General features: G+C 33.7%; 1 protein-coding gene across 4 annotated transcripts in view; it reads right to left on the bottom strand.

Annotated features, from left to right (window-relative positions):
* Positions 1 to 1043: 1043 nt before the first annotated feature.
* Positions 1044 to 21001, bottom strand: part of LOC120415202 (glycogen synthase kinase-3 beta) — a 54097-nt gene continuing 34139 nt past the window's right edge. Inside the window, exons 5-11 of one of the 4 annotated variants that reach the window (XM_039576662.2) lie at positions 20830 to 20883; positions 18101 to 18211; positions 17788 to 18025; positions 17526 to 17719; positions 13888 to 13944; positions 9099 to 9285; positions 1044 to 3470 (exon numbers count right to left, since the gene is read on the bottom strand). In XM_039576662.2, the coding sequence (XP_039432596.1) occupies positions 3100 to 3470; positions 9099 to 9285; positions 13888 to 13944; positions 17526 to 17719; positions 17788 to 18025; positions 18101 to 18211; positions 20830 to 20883 (1212 nt within the window). In that variant the 3' untranslated portion in view covers positions 1044 to 3099. The remainder of the gene's footprint in view (positions 3471 to 9098; positions 9286 to 13887; positions 13945 to 17525; positions 17720 to 17787; positions 18026 to 18100; positions 18212 to 20829; positions 20884 to 21001) is intronic. The other 3 variants (XM_039576675.2, XM_039576670.2, XM_039576683.2) reach the window with 3 other exon arrangements.

The raw sequence follows: 21001 nt of genomic DNA, 5'->3' as shown, positions 1-21001 counted from the left end.
AAAGTAGTCGGTTTCGATGAGAAAAAGTGGAAAACGTGGTCTAAAAATAGCGACGCCATCCCCCTATGATGCAAAATAGCTTATTTGGTCATAGGGAAGGTCCCCACAAAGTTTGAGCCAAATAAAACAATACAAAAAATAAAAATGGTTGAAATCGGCCGATTTCGTAGAGAGTTGCTCAGGTGAGAGATTTTCAGAAAAGTGAAATTTTGATCATTTTTTCTGAGTGAATTTCACCGGATTTTTATGTGTATAAAATCCGGTTTTCGTGCTTACTATTTACTGAAAGCTGGAAGATCCACCTTCCTTTATCTTATCTATATGTCTTGGTAAATTTTTGGGATTTTTTATTTGTAAGCTCTCGAATTTGACTAAATTGGGGTTGCTGAACTCGAGATTCATGTTTAAAAAATAAGCGAAAAGGTTTATGATTCGATCCTTTTGAGGACTATGGAGAATCGAACTTCAAATCGAATCATCGAATAATCGATAGAATAGAACAGATGCAAAATATTTTGTCGGTATGCTAGAGAAAATTCACAAGCAATCAAATATACACTTTGAAAATCTTTAAAAATCAAATGAATTCATATTGTTAAAAAAAAATAACTGCAAAGCAACCCATCCCCCTCCCCCTAATTAAAAAAATACATAAGATCTTCTTACCTTTCTTTAAACAAAGTTTACACACGATTTACTGAGCTAATATCTGTAAAATGCACTATTTAAGTAGCTTTTCTCTATAAACGGAACGAATCCAAATCCAAACAAAAAAATCAAGCGAACACTACTCACTCAACAGATGACAGGATCTAGAGGGAAAGGCGGACAAGTCCAAAACGAAACGAACCAGAAACACAAGAAGACTGACTGTGTGCGCTTTAGTGCACAAAACCAACAAACCGAGAAGGAGGAGGAAGGTGGAAGTGGAACGAAAAGAACTGGATGATTCTTTTTTTTTTGTATGGCTGTGGTGGCGGTGCAGGTCGATGTGATCACGAAATCGAACTTTCAGAGAGAGAGAGAATTAGATGACAGCGAAATCTCTTAACATTTTTTCCTTTATTTACTTTTTTTTCTAGCTGATTAAAATATCTAATAGCTAAAAATTGTAGCAGTTACTATGTGTGTGTGTGTTTTGTTGTTGTTGTTAAACATTACTTCGTCCTCACTGCTGTACTTGTTTTTACTTGTTTTGCTTTACTGCTTCATTTTTTTTTACAGCGACAACGATATTTTTTTCTTTTCTTTTCATTATCTGTGTGTGTGTGGTTTTCTTTTTTAATTACAACTTTCGGCTATTTTTTTCTGTTTGTTTTTTTATTCATGTTCGCCACGCGCGCGATCTCACCACGCTTTTTTTCTCAGTGTTTCTGTGTGTGTGTGTTAAATTATCGGTTTTGCCGTTTCTTTCTCTGTTTTCTTTTTTTCTTTTAATTTTCTCATCTTTTTTTTGGGATTTAAATTTAAATTACTTATGCGTTAATATATATACTTTGTTTATACTACAAAAAAGTGTTTTTTTCATTGATTTTCTTTCTCAGTGTTTGTTTTTTTTTGTTTTTTATTTTAAAATAATTTATTGTTTGATTATTATAATTATGCTCGCGGTCTGGCGTTCGCGCGCGAACGCTCACGGTAGACCATTCACGGTGTGTGTGTGTTTCATCTTTCTTCTGTGTAGCTCGAGGAAAAGGAAAACGTTTTTGTTTTGCCGTTTATATATTTACTTCTTCTTCTCGCTGTTGCTGCAGAGTTTGATCCTTTAAATAGGGTGTTGATTTGTTTTGTTTTGCTGTGTAGTAATTTGCTCTCGATTTCAAATTTCAAAGTGATAAAGAGAAGAGTTTTTGTTGAGTAATTTTTTGCATTATGCTTCATTCACATTCTGGTTTCTCGCAAGACTCTGTTTTACGTGTTAGTGGTACTTGTCTGTGTGTGAGTGTTTGTGTATTTGAATAGTTATTTCTGTTTTTCATCGCTAATAATAATATAAACAATTGTTCCACACCGTTCTACACATGTTACTCCTAACAGACGCGTCGTTCGCCGAACCTCATGCTCAATTTGTTTTTCGTAAATTTCAACATTTTCTCCCCTCACAGTTGCGCTGCTGCTAGAAATCGTCTCAAAGTCTCTGTGTTGACTTTCAACGCTGCGTTACAAACACATTACACGTTACGCTCTCTTAAATCATACTTTTATTTATGCATAAAACAGAAAAGAAAAAGAAAAACTCTGAACCCCACAGCACGATACATGTCGCGGGGGCAAGAAAAAACGAGGGGGCGCACGCGGCGCCGCTCTCTGTCAAAACTTTAAACACAAAAATATATAAAGTATACATACATATATATATGTAATAAACACGAGTCGGGACGAATTTCTCCCATTCGCCACACTGCGTAACGTTTTTTTCTGTTTTTGTTCACCCTTTCTCTCAATTTATAATTATTATATTTTTTTGTTTGTTTGTTTGTTTTTTTTTGTTGCAGTCACAAGAGAACGATAAACTGAACTTTTCAACTATAACTAGCAAATTGAAACTACACTTTTGCTCGTCCACTTTATTTAAATCGCATTTTTTTCTTCTTCCTCTTTCTTTTTTTTTTGCTGTTGCAAAACGTGAGTTTGATCCTCTAAACTTGGGCTGGGATTGCGTGGGTGTGTGTGGGGTTGGTGAATGTAAGTGTGTGTTCAATTTTTGTCCTTTAGTAATTATAATGTCGCTTGAAATATTACTCTTGCATCGTTCAGATATCTCCTTTTTTTGCTTTTTTAAAGTGAATGTCTGTATGGTTTACTTGAATTTTCTTCCCTTCTTTCTATTAGTGGTTGCTTGTTTTGTGTTTAAGTATTAAATTTTTGCTATAGATAGTAATGTGTGTTGTTTGTTTGTTTATTCTTTTACTTTTATTTTTTCTTTACCTCACTAGTAATTTTAATAAACCACGATTTTGCTGTTTTTTGTTTCTCTCTTGGTTGCTTCTTCTTCTAGTGTGTGTTTCTTTTTGTTTATTTTCATCCTCGCGTTAAATTAATATTTTAAAATTAAAAAAATATATTTATAATATTTAATGTGTACGCACAAAATTAAAGCTAACCCATTGTAGAAGTTGCCGCCGAAGCGAGAGCCCCTTGACTGGAACTGCTGTCCACGCCGGGCACGCCGCCCGACTGTGCCGTCGGAATATCGTCCGCGCCGCCCCCGGATTGCGAACCGGCACCGCCGGCTGGCTGGCTGCTGCCGCTGCCACCGTCCTGGCCCTGCCCCTGGGAGCCGCCGTCCGCCGCCGAGGTGCCACTATTGCTGCTGCCACCGTTGTTGTTGTTGCTGCTGCTGCCGCCAGCGCCGTTCCCACCGGAGGCACCGGCACCGCCGTCGGCCGAGCTCGACGACTGGCCAGCTTTCGCGTCGTTCGGGTTCCGCGGCCTCAGGATCAGGTTCAGGCTGGGCTGGATCGCTAGCTCTGCGGGAAAAAGGAGAAAATCAGTAACATTATTGTTCAATTATTTTAATACTGTTTTGTGTTTCAATTCTTCTTTTAATTGGATTTTAGATGGCAATTTTTTTCAACAATTCCTCCCCTATAGATTCAGAACTTCAGAATCCACTTCAAAGTATCATCGTTATGGCTAACTTTACGTAGTAGGCCTGGCCGCTTAAATATTTGTGATGTTACAGTGCATTATAATGCAATGGCTCACTGAATGTCTATGAAGAAAACGCTTGTCATGATCATCATTCAGAAGCGACCGTCAGTGAACGCACACGAAGTTGAAACGAACGAAATCGCGTTCGGCACTCAAGCAGGCGTCCGACGCGAAAGCACATGCTCTCTCTTTCCTTCTCTCTCTCAACCTCTCTCTCATTCTTGCTCCTGCGGTGATGGTTGCTGACAGCGATCATTTGAAAGCGAACGTGCTCTGCGCGGATGTATTTCTGATAACTGTGTGAGTGACTTAGCATTGCGCTCATTCATTCGTGTTTGAACGAACAAAACCAGAATATCAAAGTTAGTACGTTGAAAAGCCGCACGGAGCCCTCAGTCACCTTTCAACTAAAAATAACGAAAGGTCACAAGCCCTAGCTAGTAATTGGTCACGAAAAAAGTGATGTGTGGCATTTATGTTCATTTCATTTCATTATTTTTTATTTAAAAAAAAAACATTTTTTTTAACTTGTTGCATAAACAATTGTAAACAATTGTATTATTGCTAAACTACAAAACAAGTGGTTGGAACAAAAAAAAAGTAAAAAATTCCTAAATTTTAGGAATTTTGGCTCCTTTATTTGTTTAGTAATTGGGTTTTTTGGATTATTTTTTTTATTTCAGTGAAGTAAAGCAATATTTAAGATGTAGACAAATGATGATTTTATTTTTTAATTTTTCATTTTTAAAATTCCGTAAACAAAATATTTCTATAGCATATAATATGGCTCAATATGGTCGTTTTCAGAACAAGGGTTTTTCGGCCCATGAACAACTTCCTAAAATTTGGGAGCGATTGGTTGTGTCCACACTTTGCGCTTCGCATTTAAATTTTATATGGAAATTTATATGGGAAAACCTACTTTTCCACATTTTGATTTTTTTGTTTTGTTCAAAACCGATCTGAAACGTGTTTCACGCTGTTCTATTGACAGGATCAAAAAAGCACCATACTTTCTTCGGGAATGTTTGAAAAAAAAAAAAAAAACCAACGCTATTGTGTTGGTATGAAAAATTAGTTTAAAATAAGAATTACAAAAATCAAAATACGGAAAAGTGGATTTTGTCATACAAATTTCCAAACAAAATTAAAATGAAATGCGTAACCAATCGGTCCCAAATTTTTTAGGGTTGTTTTGAGGCCCAAAAGGAACCGAAAAAATCTTGATCTGGTTTAACGACGAGCCAGTCCCATACAATTTAAATGAAAAATAATGAAAGAAATGAACATAAATGCCACACATCACTTTTTTCGTGACCAATTTCTAGCTAGGGCTTGTGACCTTTCGTTATTTTTAGTTGAAAGGTGACTGAGGGCTCCGTTCGGCTTTTTTCAGCACGAGATGTAAAATGCGATGAATGGTGAAATAGTAGTTTATGCAACAAGTTGCAAAAAGAAGATTTAAATAAATACGACGAGTGCTGATCAAAAATATTACAACATTGTTTGCAATTCCTAAAAACGCTTTTTGAATAGAATTTTATGTCTAACTTCCATGTGGTAAGTAAAATCTCCGTTTTAATAAAAAAATATTGAAATAATTTACTTTTCGATACTAGTACTCAAAAAATCATCTTTTCAGCACCAATGGTATTGAGTTAATTTCATTATTTCATTTTATCGTTTGAGTATGACAGGAAAAGTAAGTAGTTTCACAGCGGAGTTGCAATGAGCTCCATACAGTCATCCCACATATTCGGAACACCCACAAATTCGGAACACTTTTGTGATAATTTGTCAATAACATGGCAAATGCAGCATTTCTGTCGACCCTACTATTTTTAGGACCTTTATTTGGGCATTCTCTTGCTATTTCACTAGTAAAAGTAGTACTTTTTGAACTTTTTATTCATTTCAAGACTATTTCATTCAGAGCAGCAAAACACTGTCTCGAAATTGCCTGTTTCATAATTGTGGGATGTTATTGTGCCTCCCACAATTGTGGAACACCTGAATTCTACTGATATTTTCACAAAAAAAGTTGTCAGACCATTCATAAAACATAACTAAGCTTGAGTTTCTTTGGTTTCAGAGCGTGAAGTCATTATTTTGTAAAAATTATGTACTCATGGAGAGAACCAAAGTTTGTTTACATCCGTAAGAAAAAAGTGTTCCGAATTTGTGGATTTCAAGGGTCAATGTTTTTCTTCAAAAACTTGATATAAAAGTTAAAATTTGCAGTTGTTCGATACAGCATTCGAAAGATCGCATGAAAAGCTTTCAAATGAAGGTAAAAGCGAATCATTAAGTTCAATTATCGATTTGCTATGATTTTTTGAACATTGGCCGATCTGTAAACTGTTCCGAATATGAGGGATGGCTGTACTACTTATTAAGAAATTTCGAATGCATTTGATTTTTTTGTGAATCATTTTTTTCCCTTCTTGAATATGGCGTGCCAGTTCTTGATCACTTCAAAAACAGTGTCGAAAGTACTGTTATTTTTAGTAATGATAAGTAGGCCATTTTAAGGACTTAGGCCATTTTTGTCATTGTAAATTGTCAAGAAAAGTTTTTATTCAAGGCGTATTTGAAGGCGTTAAAGCAAATTGCTGCCCAAAAATTTTAATTTATTTTGAATTTTAAATATTGATTCTTATTAAAATATGTACCAAAAATTAAATAATGAATGGGGCTTCGGGTGTACAAAATATATATTTGTGGCCAGTCGTTAAACACGCTGACGCTTCCTTTCAAAATTTATAAATGAATTTTTGGAATGAGTTTTTCGAACATGAGCAGATCTTTAATTTTGAACAGATCTTTAAGTTTCATTCCTGTAAATTTAAGCATAATTATTTGATATTTTTTGTACTTGTTTTTTTTTTAATTTTGTACTTTGAGAATTTATGTGAAGTTTTGCTGAATACTAAATTAAAACTCAAATAAAAACATTTAGGTTTTATCGAGAATATTGAGAATTTCTTTAAAGAGTTTTAAAGGTACCGTCAGTGGGGGTGACTATGGGTCAAAAAACGATACACCTCTCGTATTTTCTTAATAACAAAAACAATTTAAATAACATCGAAAATCTTTCAACGTAGATTTGTTCTTAGATAGTTTACTAACATTTTCCCAAAATATGGTGGATTTTGATGAACACTACCTTAAATGCCAATTGTTTGAAAATTGACCCAATATCACCCCTTAGAGGGGGTGACATTGGGTCAAATGAAACTAAAATGATGCTCAAATCCAACGATATGGTAAAAACAAGTCATCCAACAGTGTTTCTTGTTCGAGGGAATCGTATTGACACGCTACAATGTTTGAAGTGGATTTTGGTAGTTTTCGAGCAATTCCAACAAAAATATTAGAAAAATTATTTTTCGAGAGGTAATTTTTGGCCAAAAACGTACCTCAACTTTGACAGCTGCCAAAATAACAAGATTTGTTCTAGGAACGAGATTTTTTCAGCAAAGTCTTCTTAAGATGTCCCCTACACAACCCTTTAAACATAATTCAGTTTCATTGAGAAGAATCTGAGAAATGGTAAAATCAGTCAAAAATCACTTTGACCCAATCTCACCCCTACTGACGGTACTGATAAAGGATTTTGTGATACTTTTTGTTTCGAAATCTAGAAAATCAGGCTTGAAATTTGAAAATAACCTTTTTTATTGCACCAGCCTGAATTGTGTGTTAAGGAGTTACAAACATGTAGAAAATCACAAAATTTCATTGAAAATTATATTTATAAAATCCACCAAAAAGATGACTATCAATCACTCCTGAAAGTTTAATGAAGATATTTCATCATTAGGTTAGACCAGCGATTCTCAACCTTCTTCTAGGCCGGTACCCCCTGCCATGTAAATCAAGTAGGCCCGGTACCCCCGTTGAGAATCGCTGGGTTAGACGATTAAAGCTCAAATTTTTGCCATGTGCAAAGTAAACTGTCAAACTTTGTGAGCGTTTTGAAATTTTGCATTAAAAAAAAACTTAGACTGGCTATTTTTTATGTGGAAATCAAACAAATATTTAAATCTTTTTTAAAAATAAACCTTTTGAAAATCACCAAAATTTTGAGCCAATTTGGTCAAAGCAGTGTTGAGATATCGTGGCACCCGTTTTTTAAACTGCTAACTTCAAATAGCTATATCTCGGCAATGATACAACCAAATGTCTTCAAATTTGTTTTGATAATAGATAAAAATGTATATTTTAATGTCCAGAAAACTGATTAAAAAAATGTAAGTGTGTGCCCAAACCAACCTCTGACATTTTTGCCGATACCAATAGAGAGTGGCGGAATTGCTATTTAACCCTCTACAACCCAACCCCGCCTTTAGACGGGCTTCGATTTAAAAATTCGCCGAAATCCATTTTTCAACCAATTTTTGATCTTTAAAAAGCATTGGAAAGAAGAACTCTTAAAATTTAAGAAAATTTAAAAATGTCATTTTTTTAGGGGTCAACTTTGGCTGTGTTTTTTACTACATTTCCTATATTTTAAGTAAAAAGAATTATGCAGTAATTTTTCTAGTGTCCCAGACTATGCCTCCACGCATTTATTTACAATTTAAATAACAATTAATAATTAATAACAATTTTAAACTAAAAAATGTGAAAAACAAGCAAAAAATTGAAAAAGTGGCTATAAAAACATGAAAAAATTAGATAGACAAAACTTAATGACAGGAGGTTATAGAATAGGCCAAATACTACCAAAAACAAACATAAACTTAACAAGATAAATGCAAATTAAAATACTAAAAATGAAAAAAGAAAAACATAAAACAAGAGAAGTAAAGTTTTTCGTAGAACAAAAGTTGCTCAAAATGACCTCCTGAACAAGAGAAAATAAAAAAATTCGAAAAAAAAAATTGGGCAGTAGAGGGTTAATGATTTATTACCCAACTCGATATTTTTGAAGTTGATGTCAGTAAACGCTTCAGTTTCGTTAAGGTATGATAGATGTGTGCTCCTTAAAAATGCGCCAATCTGCAGAATTAAATTTTAGAGAATTTTCAGCGAAAAAATAAAATTTTAAATGCCGTATGGAATCAAGTTATGCAACCATCCTCATTATTGCTACCCCGCATACATACACGTGGGTGCGCATAGTTGATCAAGTTGATTCCATAGCATTTATACATGGCATATAAAATATAATTTTTTGGCTAAAAAATCACTAAAATTCTATTCTATCGATTGGAGCGTGTTTAGGGAATCAAAATCTATCATACCTTGACGAAACTGAAGTGATTACTGAAATCAACTTCAAAAATGATGCGTTGTGTTATTTTCTTGCGATTCTCAGATTTACACTATCCTCTGTCCGCATTGATTGAAAAATGTTTCCAAAATCACTAAATCACATATTTTTGCATGAATCAAAATTCAAACAAAACGTTTCCCACCAATCAAGAATCCAGACTCACCTTGCTCTGTGAAGTTGAACAGCGGCGGAAACTCGCGCCCGTTCGGCAGCTGCTTGTTGCCCTCCCGCAGCTCGTTGAAGAACGGGTGCGCGCAGGCCTGGATGGGGGTGATCCGGGTGCCCGGGGTGTACTCGAGCAGTCGGGACACGAGGGCGATCGCATCGGGCGGGGTGCGTGCCCGGAATACCTAAACGGGGAAGGAGATTTTAGGTTAGAAAAATTTCATGGATTTTTTTTTGTAAATTTTAGTTAATAGGAGAGGGGGTTGGCAATGAAATGGGACAAAGAAGACAGAAAGGGGATGAAAGGGTTTTTGGAAGAAATCGTTGTTAAACAAATGATAAAAAGAGAACAAAAGAAAAAAAAATGACAGTGAAATTATAACAGAACAAAAAAGAAAACAAAAATAGGGAGTAACAAAATCTAATGAGAGGAATAAAAGTTGATAATCCACTCTTAACTATCATCACCAGGCGATTGGTTTCGACTCACGTCAGTTAACGGAATGCAATGCGAAAACAACGAAATCAATCATGAAAAAAAAACCAACTGAAATCAGTGAAACAGAGGCCACAGGCTGACGCGTGATTTGGATAAACCAAAAAGTAAGAAAAAAAACACACAGCTTAGTAGCGCGCGCATAAAGAAGTTTGTTTGTTGGTGCCAATCGAAACAGGTCACATTCCTTCGTTCAAACAGTAAAACCAACCAGACATCACAAAAGAGCCAACCAAACCAACCTACTAAAGTCAGTCAGAGTAGAAAAGAAAAACGTAGCAGCAAAAAAATGGTCACACCGGTTTCATTAGTATTACGATAGATACGATAGAGTCAAATCAAATGTGCGAAAATAAGTGATGAGGCCTGTCCTAACTCTTCTCAAGAAAAAAAAAAAACAAGAAAAAAGCGCATTCAAAGTTGGGGAGGGATGCTACTAAGCTGTTTCGTTCTGACGAAGTTTCATTTCAAACATCCCAATCCGCAAGGCAGAAGAGTTCCCTACACATAAGTCTCTCTAAGCTAACGATGATAACAGAGTCAGGTGGATGCAAATTAGTGAGCCAAACACGGTTGATTTCCTTATGTTTTTTTAAATGATTTTATTTTATTTTTTAAATTTTGGTTTTCAACTTCAACTCAACTTGAATTAGTTCAACAGAAACAGAACAGAGCAACAACTGGAACTGGAACACCCGCAAAAAAAATCCGAATTAGGAACGTGTTTTGTGGTGTGATTGTCTGGGTTTTGAACACCAACCTGATAGCAGTTTGATCCTTTAAGTGTGTGTTTTGTAGCGCTCTATGTAAGTGTTGTGTAGATAGTGTGCTGCTATAAATTTAAGAATTTAAGATTTACTTATTTTTTTGAAAGAAAAATGGGATTTACCAAATGAAAATTGAAGAAATTTGCCTTTTATTTCATTTTTGGAAATCATATATTCCGTGAAAACATTGTTCTGCAAAAAACAAGTTGAGGAAATTCACACAAAATTTGGTTTATGAAAGTTTTAGTACTTAAATATGCCGTATTTTGTGAAAACTTGAAGTATTTTCAATACAAAAACCAACGTTGAGAAAATTCATGGTAAATTTAGCTTGTTATCCGTATTATAAGAAATAGAATACACAGAAAAAAAGGAATATTATTACCCCTGGAAATAGTTACATGTGACCATGTGTGAATTTACATCAAGGTTTTTCTCAGATTCCATGTATTTTATTACACGTTATTTTAGGTAAAATTACACAAAAAGAGGTAATAATCCACCGTCAGATTTTAAGCTTTCAACTGTTTTTTTCTGTGTATGGTATTTAAATTTTTTTTTGCGACAGAATAATAAATTTTTCGATACAATTTTACCTCAATTTAAGTGGAATTTGGGAAATTGTTCTAAAAAATGTGTTCAAAGGTTATATTCCACATTTTCTCCGACAAAAAATCTGTAAATATTCTCATATGTTTAATATTATCATGTTTTTACTCTAAATACGTTGCTTTATGAAAATTTTAGTATTTAGGGAATATCCAATCTTGGAAAAAAATTACAAAACATTTTGAAAAGGCTAAATACACTTATCTTTGACATTTTTAATGGTTGAGCTGGATTCTGAAATTTCGAACTAATTTTTGATTTAACCGAGCTGAATATTTCAAAGTCATAAATGGAAATTTGAAGGAAATTTGCTTCGCTTAAAAGCTGTCTTTTTGCCGAGTACTTTTGAAAAATCACTAAGGCCGATGCAAATATTTAAAAAAGTTTTTGTCCCTCGGCCCTGGTCGAGGACAAGGGGGGGCAAAAAAATAAAAAAATATAAAAATTTAAATAACAAGCCATAGTCTTCACATTTAAATGAAAAAAGTGTTTTAAAATGCATTTTACACTAGTTCAGTTGTTTTGCAAACATTAGTTTTCAAAAAATCTAAGATCTGACAAAAACAAAAATTTTATCGAAAAAAAAGATTTTGCATCGAAAATTTTCAAAAAATCTTGAGATTTTTTAATAAACCCAAACATGCTAAAAATGATTTTAAACGCAGGAGAATGTATTTTAATTTGATTTCAGCTGGTTGCACTTGAATTTTCATTGAAATTTTGAAGTTTATTGTAAAAATATTTTTTTTGCTCCCTGATTTTTCGGGCCAATTTTGAAGGGGGGGGTGACAAAAACTTTTAAAAATATTTGTACCAGCCTAAGCATTATAAAAAAAATCACCTTAATATGTTTTCAACTTGACAGCGGTACACTTTATCAACAAAATGTGTTAAGTCATTTTGAATTTAAGTTTGATTTTACAACAAAAAATGATGTTTGAAATTTAATTTGACAATATTTTAGATTTTTTTTCCAAAAATCTTTTTTTAATTTTTTTTTCCCAAAAATCAAATCTTTTTTTTCCAAAAATCATTGCTTTGGAACAAGATTTTTAGTTTTCTAAAACATATTAAAAAACGAAAATTATAAAAAATAGGTATTTTGGGAATTTAACTTTCATTGAAAAAAATTACAAAGTCAAGAATTTTTTTTCTGTGCACCTATTTTTTTTCTGAATGTCCCAATTATAACCAACAACAAATTGAATTTTCAAAAAAATAAGATATTTTTTGAATAATTTAAGTATTGTACGATCAATCGGCTCAACGACCGACGAAATAGGCGGCGGGCCAGATGCGGGCAAAAAAATGTCAAAATCTCTCTCCCCCCCCCCCCCCCTAAGGGGGCTTCGTCTCACCATCCAGCTGCAGCTTTGTTGACAAACAAACGGAGTACGCGGTCGCATGATGGCGGCATCGAGCCAGAATTAGGGGTGATCATGTGATTAAAAATGAAAGTTATTTCAAGAAAAATAATATTTTTCCGACTGAATAAAAAAATTGCAAGCGTGTTCAAACAATTATTCCTGATGTCGGAGAAGTGATTAAAAACCAAAATTTTAATCCATATTTTTTCTATAAATTAGAGGTGGGCAAAATCGCTCTTTTGAACGGCTCTTTCGCTCTTTTTCAAAATTTTGATGAATCGTGTGATTTTATAAGTTATTTCACATTGGACTTTAAAAAATTATTTGATAAAAAAAATATAACTGAAAAGGAGAAGATGTCTTTGAAAACCAAAGGTTGTGGCGGTCTCTCTTTTTCAAACATTCGAGTAATTAAATGGCATCCAAACTTAAATCTAGGAAGTGGAAAAATTGCTATTAATTTTAAAATTGCGTTTATTTCTACAAGAATTGAACTTATGCTGATATTTTATTTGGAGAAAACATTCTGTTAACTCTTTTCTACATTCTGATTTAATCGATAAAGTTTAATCGTACAAAAGGAATGTTTTTAACAGAAATTCTAAACCCTTATTCAGTAGATTTTTGGTCATATTTTACAAATTATGCAAGTTGAACTGCTCAAATTTGAATTCCGGCAATACTTTAATGTACAATCAGTTCTAAAGTGAAAAGTTTTTTTCATGTTGTTTAAAAAATCATTCACTTTTGGGATTAATTTTTATAAGCAGTGAAATATTTGAAATTTGCATTTTCAATTCTCAAAAACAAATTTAAAGCCATTTTTTTTAAGTTCAATAAATTATATTTATAACAAAAACCATGCCATCTTGAGCCGGTTCTTTCATAAGACCGAAGTTGAACCGGCTCTTTGAGCGGCTCGCTCTTTTTTTGCCCACCTCTACTATAAATTGAACTTTCGCACTCCAATTAAGAACCCCTAGGTCTATCCACGACCGTTTCCAATGACCGTGAGAAGATGCCAGAAAATCCAACTACCAGCTAAATCCACAATATTATCATACTAAAAAAAAATTATTCTAAGTTTCACTTATGAGAGAACTCAAAATAATAATTGAATTTTCACAGGAAAATAAATAAAAATCACAGTTGACATTCTAAATGTAAGTTGGTGCTTCACTAGTAGTGTCTATTGTGCGTGTAATTATGCAAAAAAAGAACGAGATAAAGTTAAGTTGTTGATGTTGAATGCCTGTAGTGAAAAAGTGCGTTGTAGTTATTGTTTTGTTTACTTTTGTTGTTGTTGTTATTTAGTCAATAAAAACCTAGTACTCTTTTCGGGTTGCTTGTTTTCAAAACCAACACGCGGTAGTAAACAAACGAAAAAAACAGACACGAAAGAAAATAAAGTTTTAGATATAGAGAAAAAATAAATAGAAAAGACAAAGTTTGGTCATTCGCGAAAAACGTGTGTCTCTCTCTCTCGTGTGAAGGAGGTCGGTGCGCAAATTTGTTCGCACGTGTCGGCTATCTCTCGCTCTCTCTTACTCTAATTCGTTGGTGGTCGGTCGTGGCAGAGGGGAAAGACATTCGCTCTAGCATTAACTGAAATGAGTCGAAGCGAATCCACACTGAGAGAATGTTTCTGGCTTTTTGTTGTTTTAGTTGTTTTTTTGGGTTTTTTTTTTCTGTGTGTGACGAAATTGCGTTTTTTCTGGGTTGGATTTGTTTGCTTTTATTTGATTGCGTGTTCAGAAAGAAAAGTGGTGGATGTTTTCTGTGTAGTATTGCGTGTATTTTGGGAATCTATTTCGCTAAGAGAGGAAACTGAGGAATGCTTGATAGTGGGGTAAAGGGTTGAAAACGAAAGTGTGTCGTTTTTTGAAGGAAATCTCTTAAAAGGAATAGAAAAAAAAAGAAAAAAAATGTAGACTCCTATCAGAAAAATGGCAGACTGTTATTAAATTTTAGCTATTTCGGATTTTTTACACAATTCATAAAAACTTTAAAATTTCAGTTTTTTTATCGATAAATGTAAAATTTCCCGAGGAATCCGATAAAAATATTTTCATACATAGGCTCTTTGATAGGATAGGACCTTTTGAAAATTTAAACTAGATTTAAAGTTTTCATACGACCTTTTAACAATTTTTCCTTATAAGCCTATCTAATAACCTTTCATTTGCATCCAAAACAGCTGGAATTTGCTGAAATGGCGCGAAATTAAGAGTTTTTGAAAAATGTGTTTTTTGCGAAAATCGACGAAAATTTGCCAATTGTTGGACCACCCTAAAACGGCGTAGGTCACCCTAATGGAAAACATACGGGTCTAATTATTCTGGCCAATTTAAACTTTTTTTCGAATCATGCTATTTTCGTGAGGAATTGCTGGTACAGAGAAACCTCTTTTTACAAGATGCGTTACGTTTTCTAATTTGTCGATTTCTCTGGAACGACGCAACATTTTTGCAATCTTTTAAAAGCAGTTTGTAGGTTTTTGTTCAGATCTACAAAACGCTTTTTGAAGCTTGCAAAAATATGGCATGGCTTAAGAGAAATCGATGAAATAAAAAGCGGAACGCCACTGCGTAAAAAGAGGTTTCTCTGTATTACAAATAGGCTCTTGAAAATATTTAAAAATCTAAAAAACTTTTGCTTAGGACTGGTCAGGAAAAAATAGCTACACTCAAAAAAAAATATATCCATTTTTAATTTGACTTTTCACTTTTCAGAGAATTTGTCAAAATAATAATTTCTGAATGCTTTAGATGACAAAAATGCCATCTTTTGGACAATAGCACAAATTCGTTAAAATTTATTTGGCAGTGTTGCCAATTTTTCAATAAAATCTTAATTTTTAAAAAAGTGAAAAAAAAATTGAACTATCACGAACATATCATTTGCGGTCAAATTTTATTTAAAAATTTCCATATCAACCTTAACTGTTAAAAAGGCCTTAAAACACTTATTTGAAAAAAGTCGAAAACAAGCGAAAAAAATTTCAATGTTTTTTTAAAACTAAAATTGTAGGAAATTTTCTGATCTTTTGATTAAACATCTAGCGATAAAGAGAAAAATGTTTTTACAGGCTTTGTTTCCAAGTTTTTTAAATTTAAGATTTTTTTTTTCGAAAAATAGGAGCACTGCCAAATGAATTTTAAACAATTTGTGTCATAGCTCGAAACATGCAACTTTTCGTCATCTAAAACATATTCAAAAATTAGATTTAAAAAAATATTGGGTCGTTAAAAAAGGGTTATTTTTTTTCAGTGTACCTATTTTTTTTTCTAAGAGGTTCTCAGCCACCCTAATCAATATTTACAACATTGCCGAAGACAAAAATAAAATAAGGTTGTCCGAAGTGTCAGAGAATTGCTCCTTTGCAAGTTTAATCTTAAATCTACAAATGAGTTTTAAAATTTCGTTTAATAATTAGTTCAATATTTTCAAAAAATCATCATTTAAAAAAATCGTTAGTCCGGTACCAGATTTTGCTCCATCCTAAACTTAATTACAAAAGATGCCATTTTTGGTAAAAAAAAAATTTTTTTTTGGTGCTAAAATCAAAAACACGTATTTTGGGAATTTAATTTCTGGTGTTAAAAGTAAAATAAAAATCAGAATGTTTTTCCGTGTACTTATTTTTCTTAATAGTCCTAATAATATCCTACAACTTTGCCGAAGATTCTAAGTTGATCAGAAAATCAGGAAAGATACAGGTTTTCGAAGATATGTATGCCCATTTTGTAAGATAAGCCTGCAATATTGTATGGAGACTTCTATGTTAAAAAAATCAATGATGCAAAATGGCTTCATTTGACACAAGATTATTGAAAAACTGACATCCAAATTAAAAAAACAATACAAAGTTAAAATAACTCATTTCTGATTATCAGCATAGAGTCTTGAGCTAATTTCTGAAAGTTTTTCACCTTTTTTGAGAAACCGAAAAGTGGTCCAAATTGGGTCCTAAAATGAAGCTTAGATTGCTGATATTATTGTTTACAGCGATAAACCTTTTTTTTCTGAGTACAATGACCCGTTGTACGACCACAAAGAGTTTAAAATGGATTTTTAAATCAATTTTTGAAAATTATCCTCGCGGTCCTTCTTGACAGAAAAGCTCCTACTTGACAGCTCATTCCAAGGGGACCATAGTTGATCCATCGAAAAAATGTTGTCTTGTAATTTTTTTTTGCATTAAAATGAAAAAAAAAAGTGATCAGAAATGGTTTTTAACCGTGTTTTTTACCGTTGTACATAAAAATTGGCATAGGGCTTTAGTACCCAATTGACCATCGGAGTGCTCTGACTGCATCGAATGTCCAATTAGGACATTCGTAGTTCGCTCTCAAATATGCTGTATGGCAGTCCCGGGAAGTTTAAAACTTCTTAGCTCCAGTAATCTGAATTGTTGGTTTTGGACCAAATGTTAATATCCAGAAGTGGGAATTAAGGTACGTCACAGGTACACTTTGGACATTCAGGTCATTCAGGTTATTCAGGTCATTTATCCATATTTCGGAACTGAAACCTAGTGTGTGACATTAAGACACAGCACTCTAGTGTAGGAAGTTAAGAGGTAGCTTTCTAATGGAAGATTTACAGGAACAGCTTCTTATAATCGACACTCAGATATCTAAATATTATTGAAGTTTCCTAGTTTTGAACAGTAGAGTAAAATGTCCTGATATTGGACCATAGGGTTCACGGTCTTTATGTTGGACATTACGGTACATTCAGAATTTTGAGATAAAGGGCCTTATTTTTGGAAGTAAGGGTAAAGTTCCTTGTTGAAGAACATTTAGATGGAGTATTGGACATTTTGTCATTAGTGTTGGATATTAGTGAAAGTGCGCTGAAGTTGGAAATCAGGGCGTACCGGATCTTCGAAGTATTTTGTAAATTAAATAGACGATTTTTGGCAGAAGCATTAAAGCCGACTCTAATTGTGCCAGTTCTGTCCCTTTTAGGGCTACTAAAATCATGTGAGCAAATAATTTTCTAAAACCCGTTTGAATTATTAACTTCATTATTTTTAGAAGAATTAATCAGTCTGCCATTTTCCCAATAGAACTCCATTTTTTCGATTCAAAGACGGTAGTGTAACAAAGGTCTATATTGAGCTGTGGGGAGTAAAGATCTGAATGCAGCAGTCTATAACCCAACCCCGCCGGGGCACTCACCTTCTGCCATGGATGACTCTTGATCTGGGGGAACTTGAATTCCGTGTAGTTCGGGTTCATCTCCTTGATCTGTTCCCGGGTGGGCGTGCCGAGCACTTTGATGATCTCGACCAGCTGGTCGACGCCGGAGTCACCGGGGAAGATGGGCTGCCCGAGCAGCAGCTCTGCCAGTACACAGCCCGCGCTCCAGACGTCTAAAAAAAAATTTAGAAACGCGACGATGAGTGTGAACTTCCCTTCACAGTTGCTTTCAAATAGTTACCGATCTTTGTGGTATAGTTTATGGCACCAAATATCAACTCCGGTGCCCGGTAGTATCGCGAGCAGATGTACGACACGTTCGGTTCGCCGTGCAGCAGCTGCTTGGCGCTGCCAAAGTCGCACAGCTTCAGTACGGCCGTCTCCGGGTCGAGCAGCAGGTTCTGGGGTTTGATATCACGATGGCAGATACCGAGCGAGTGGATGTACGCGAGACTCCGGAACAGCTGGTACATGTAGAGCTATACAGAAAAACAAATGGAAAGATTAGCACACACAAGTTACTACGCAAGGACGGGGAGGATATCGACACTTACTCTGATAAAATTGATTGGTATCGTTTGTTTGTTTTTAGCATAGTAACGAGCCACTTTGTAAACGGTTTCTGGAATATATTCGAGCACTAGGTTGAGATAAACTTCGTCTTTCTGCAAGTAGGGGGGAAAGAAACATCGGTTTAGAGTAACAATTCTTCAATTCTAAAAGCAACTTTTATGATACGATACGCGCAAAACCACTACAAGCTAGCGATAATGAAACATGAAATTCTTTCTTAATCCTGCAGAAAATCATTGTGATCATCAAAAAAAAAACTTAGTCAAGATACCAACCAAAAACGAACACGGGTGTTAGTCGGAGGAAGTTGGTGTGTTCAAGTACATCGCCGGGATTTATTAGTCATACTTCAGTAGCACTTGTTAGGTACCATGAGGAGCAAAAACTATAAACAACACATTACTTTAAGATTAGCAATCGGGAGGAACGCCACTTTGAGATTATAGAAATTTGGGAGGGAAAACAAAGGATTCAATGGTGTGTTACTTAATAGTTCTGGAAAGAATTTTAACAAATTAAGAATATCTCAGCATTTTTTGATTAACCATTCTTTTTTGTTTTGTCGGCAATCTAAAACGAAAATACTGTGAAATTCTTTAAAGGTGAAAATTTGATCGAAACTAAAAAAAATCTATTGACAAAATTTCGCAAGTTAATAATTGACAGCACAGAAATCTTAGTAATTTTTTGAAATAGTAGAAAAAAAGTCATTGCAATAGTATTGAAATATCAAATAACAAAAATAAAACTGGAATCAAGAAAACGATTTTTTTTAATGCATTATAATAGACGGCAATAAATGTGGTTTTTTTTGTGTTAAAAATAAGGCTGGTACAAATTTTATTAAAGTTTTTGTCAACCCCCCCCCCTCCCCCCCTTCAAAATTGGCCCAAAAAATCAGGGTACAAACAACATATTTTCCAAGAAACTTCAAAATTTCGATGGAATCTAAGTTTAATTTGCTGAAATCAATTTAAAATGCATTCTCCTGCGTTTAGAATCATTTTTAGCAAAAAAAAAAAAATGGGTTGATTTAAAAATATTTTGAATTTTTGAAAATTTTGATAAAATAATAAAATTAAAGTCGAAATTTAATAATCCAGAATAACTTTTTGAAAGGGCTACAAAACTAATTTTTGACATTTTACAATGTTGATCATGATTTTGAAAAGAGCAGAAAATTTCACAAAAGTGTAATTTTTTAACATAAAAAGTCGAACCAATAGATTCTGAAATATCGCCAAAGGAAAATTGTCTCAGCTTTTCAAAACTATTTTTATCTGGGGTTCATAAAGTATTTTTTAATTGCAAAAAAAACATTTTTCGAAAAACTTCACCCAGAAATTTCTATAACTTAAAACGGTGAATTTTTTCAAAAAAAAAAAAAAAAAACACTATCAATTGCCAATTTGATTTCACATCTAAAAATGATTTTCAAATTTAACTGACAATATTTCTGATTTTTTGCAAGGTCACTCCGTTTTATTTTTTTTTTTAATTTTACACCATTCTAAACTTTAACGCATAATATACCTTTTTTTAGTCCTTCAAAATAGTTAAAAAAAAAAATAAAAAAAATACTTATTTTGAGAATTGATGAAAAGTCAAATAAAAAACAAAATGGGTTTTTTTCTGTGTACCATTTTTTTCTAATAGGGATGTCCTAGTTATCTCTTACAACTTTGCCGAAGACACCAAATCGATCAGATTTTTTTTCTCAACATACTGATTTTCTTAAATTCACATTTTGTATGACCAGCCCGCAAAATTGTATGGATCCTTGTAAGGAAAAACTTATTATCCAAAATGACTTCTTAAGACAGTTCGATTCGAGTTTCACTCAAATAAAAAAATACAAAATTGAAAATCTCGAAAAAATCTGATGAATTGTGATTTTTTTTACATAAGCTTATTTAATATTACTAAGCTTCAGAATAGAGTTCTTATTTTAAAAGACTTTAATAAGATTTGTCGGCATTATTTTGTTTAATCATTAACAAAGTTGAAAAATTATTGAAAATTGCAAAAATAAAAAAAACGTTGAAAAGTCAAGTAGAATTAGAAAAACATTTTTTTTTTAATTTTCACCAAAAAAAAATTGTGCAGAATAAAAATAAGGCTTTGTTGAATTCTTATTTAAATTCAAATTGTTTGAATTTAGATGAAATCCAAATTTTGTGGTATGGGAAGCAATCTAATCCAATACCCGCGGGCCGGCAGCGAAATTATGGGAAAGTAAAATTTGAATCACAATTTTTTGAGCAAGTATTTTTGAAATTTATATTTCTGTGTTTGTTTTTAATCCAAAAATCATTGGCCGGCAGCGAAATTATGGGAAAATAAAGTTTGTATAATACTTGGCTATGCTGACCTAGCTTCTCACTTCTGGGTTGTAGATAGGTCCAAACTGACAGAGAACCTGGTGGCTTTTTTTTCGAGATCACTGGACATTGCCTGGCCCCGCCTAAACATATAACCAGCAAAAATTAGGTTTTAATTCTTTCCAGAACCATTCCACACCAAACAATCGACTGCCAACGAAAATCAAGCTTTATATCAAAGAGAGGGGGGTGTTGTAGGAGTAGAGGATAGTGAGGTAGAAACAGAGAACGAAACGCGTCCATAATGTATGAACTTTGAGTTTGACGTTTGAAAAGGGGGTTTCTTTTTTTTTTTTGATCGTTTGTGGTGGCGACCATCACTTTTCTACCTGTGTCTGCAATGCACCGGCAAATATCCCCATGTCGAAGGGGAAACCGTCCCGCTGGCGGAATTATTTATTTATTTTTTGGTTCAAACACAAGATTTACACGGTTACACGGAACATGGTGGTGGTTGGTAGTAGAAGAAGTAAAGTTGGTGGTTTAAAGTTGTTAAACAGA

The sequence above is a fragment of the Culex pipiens genome, chromosome 3 (assembly GCF_016801865.2).
Source record: "Culex pipiens pallens isolate TS chromosome 3, TS_CPP_V2, whole genome shotgun sequence".
Taxonomy (NCBI): Eukaryota; Metazoa; Arthropoda; class Insecta; order Diptera; family Culicidae; genus Culex; species Culex pipiens.
Note: the sequence above shows the minus strand (reverse complement) of the source record. Positions and strands in the feature narration are given on the sequence as shown.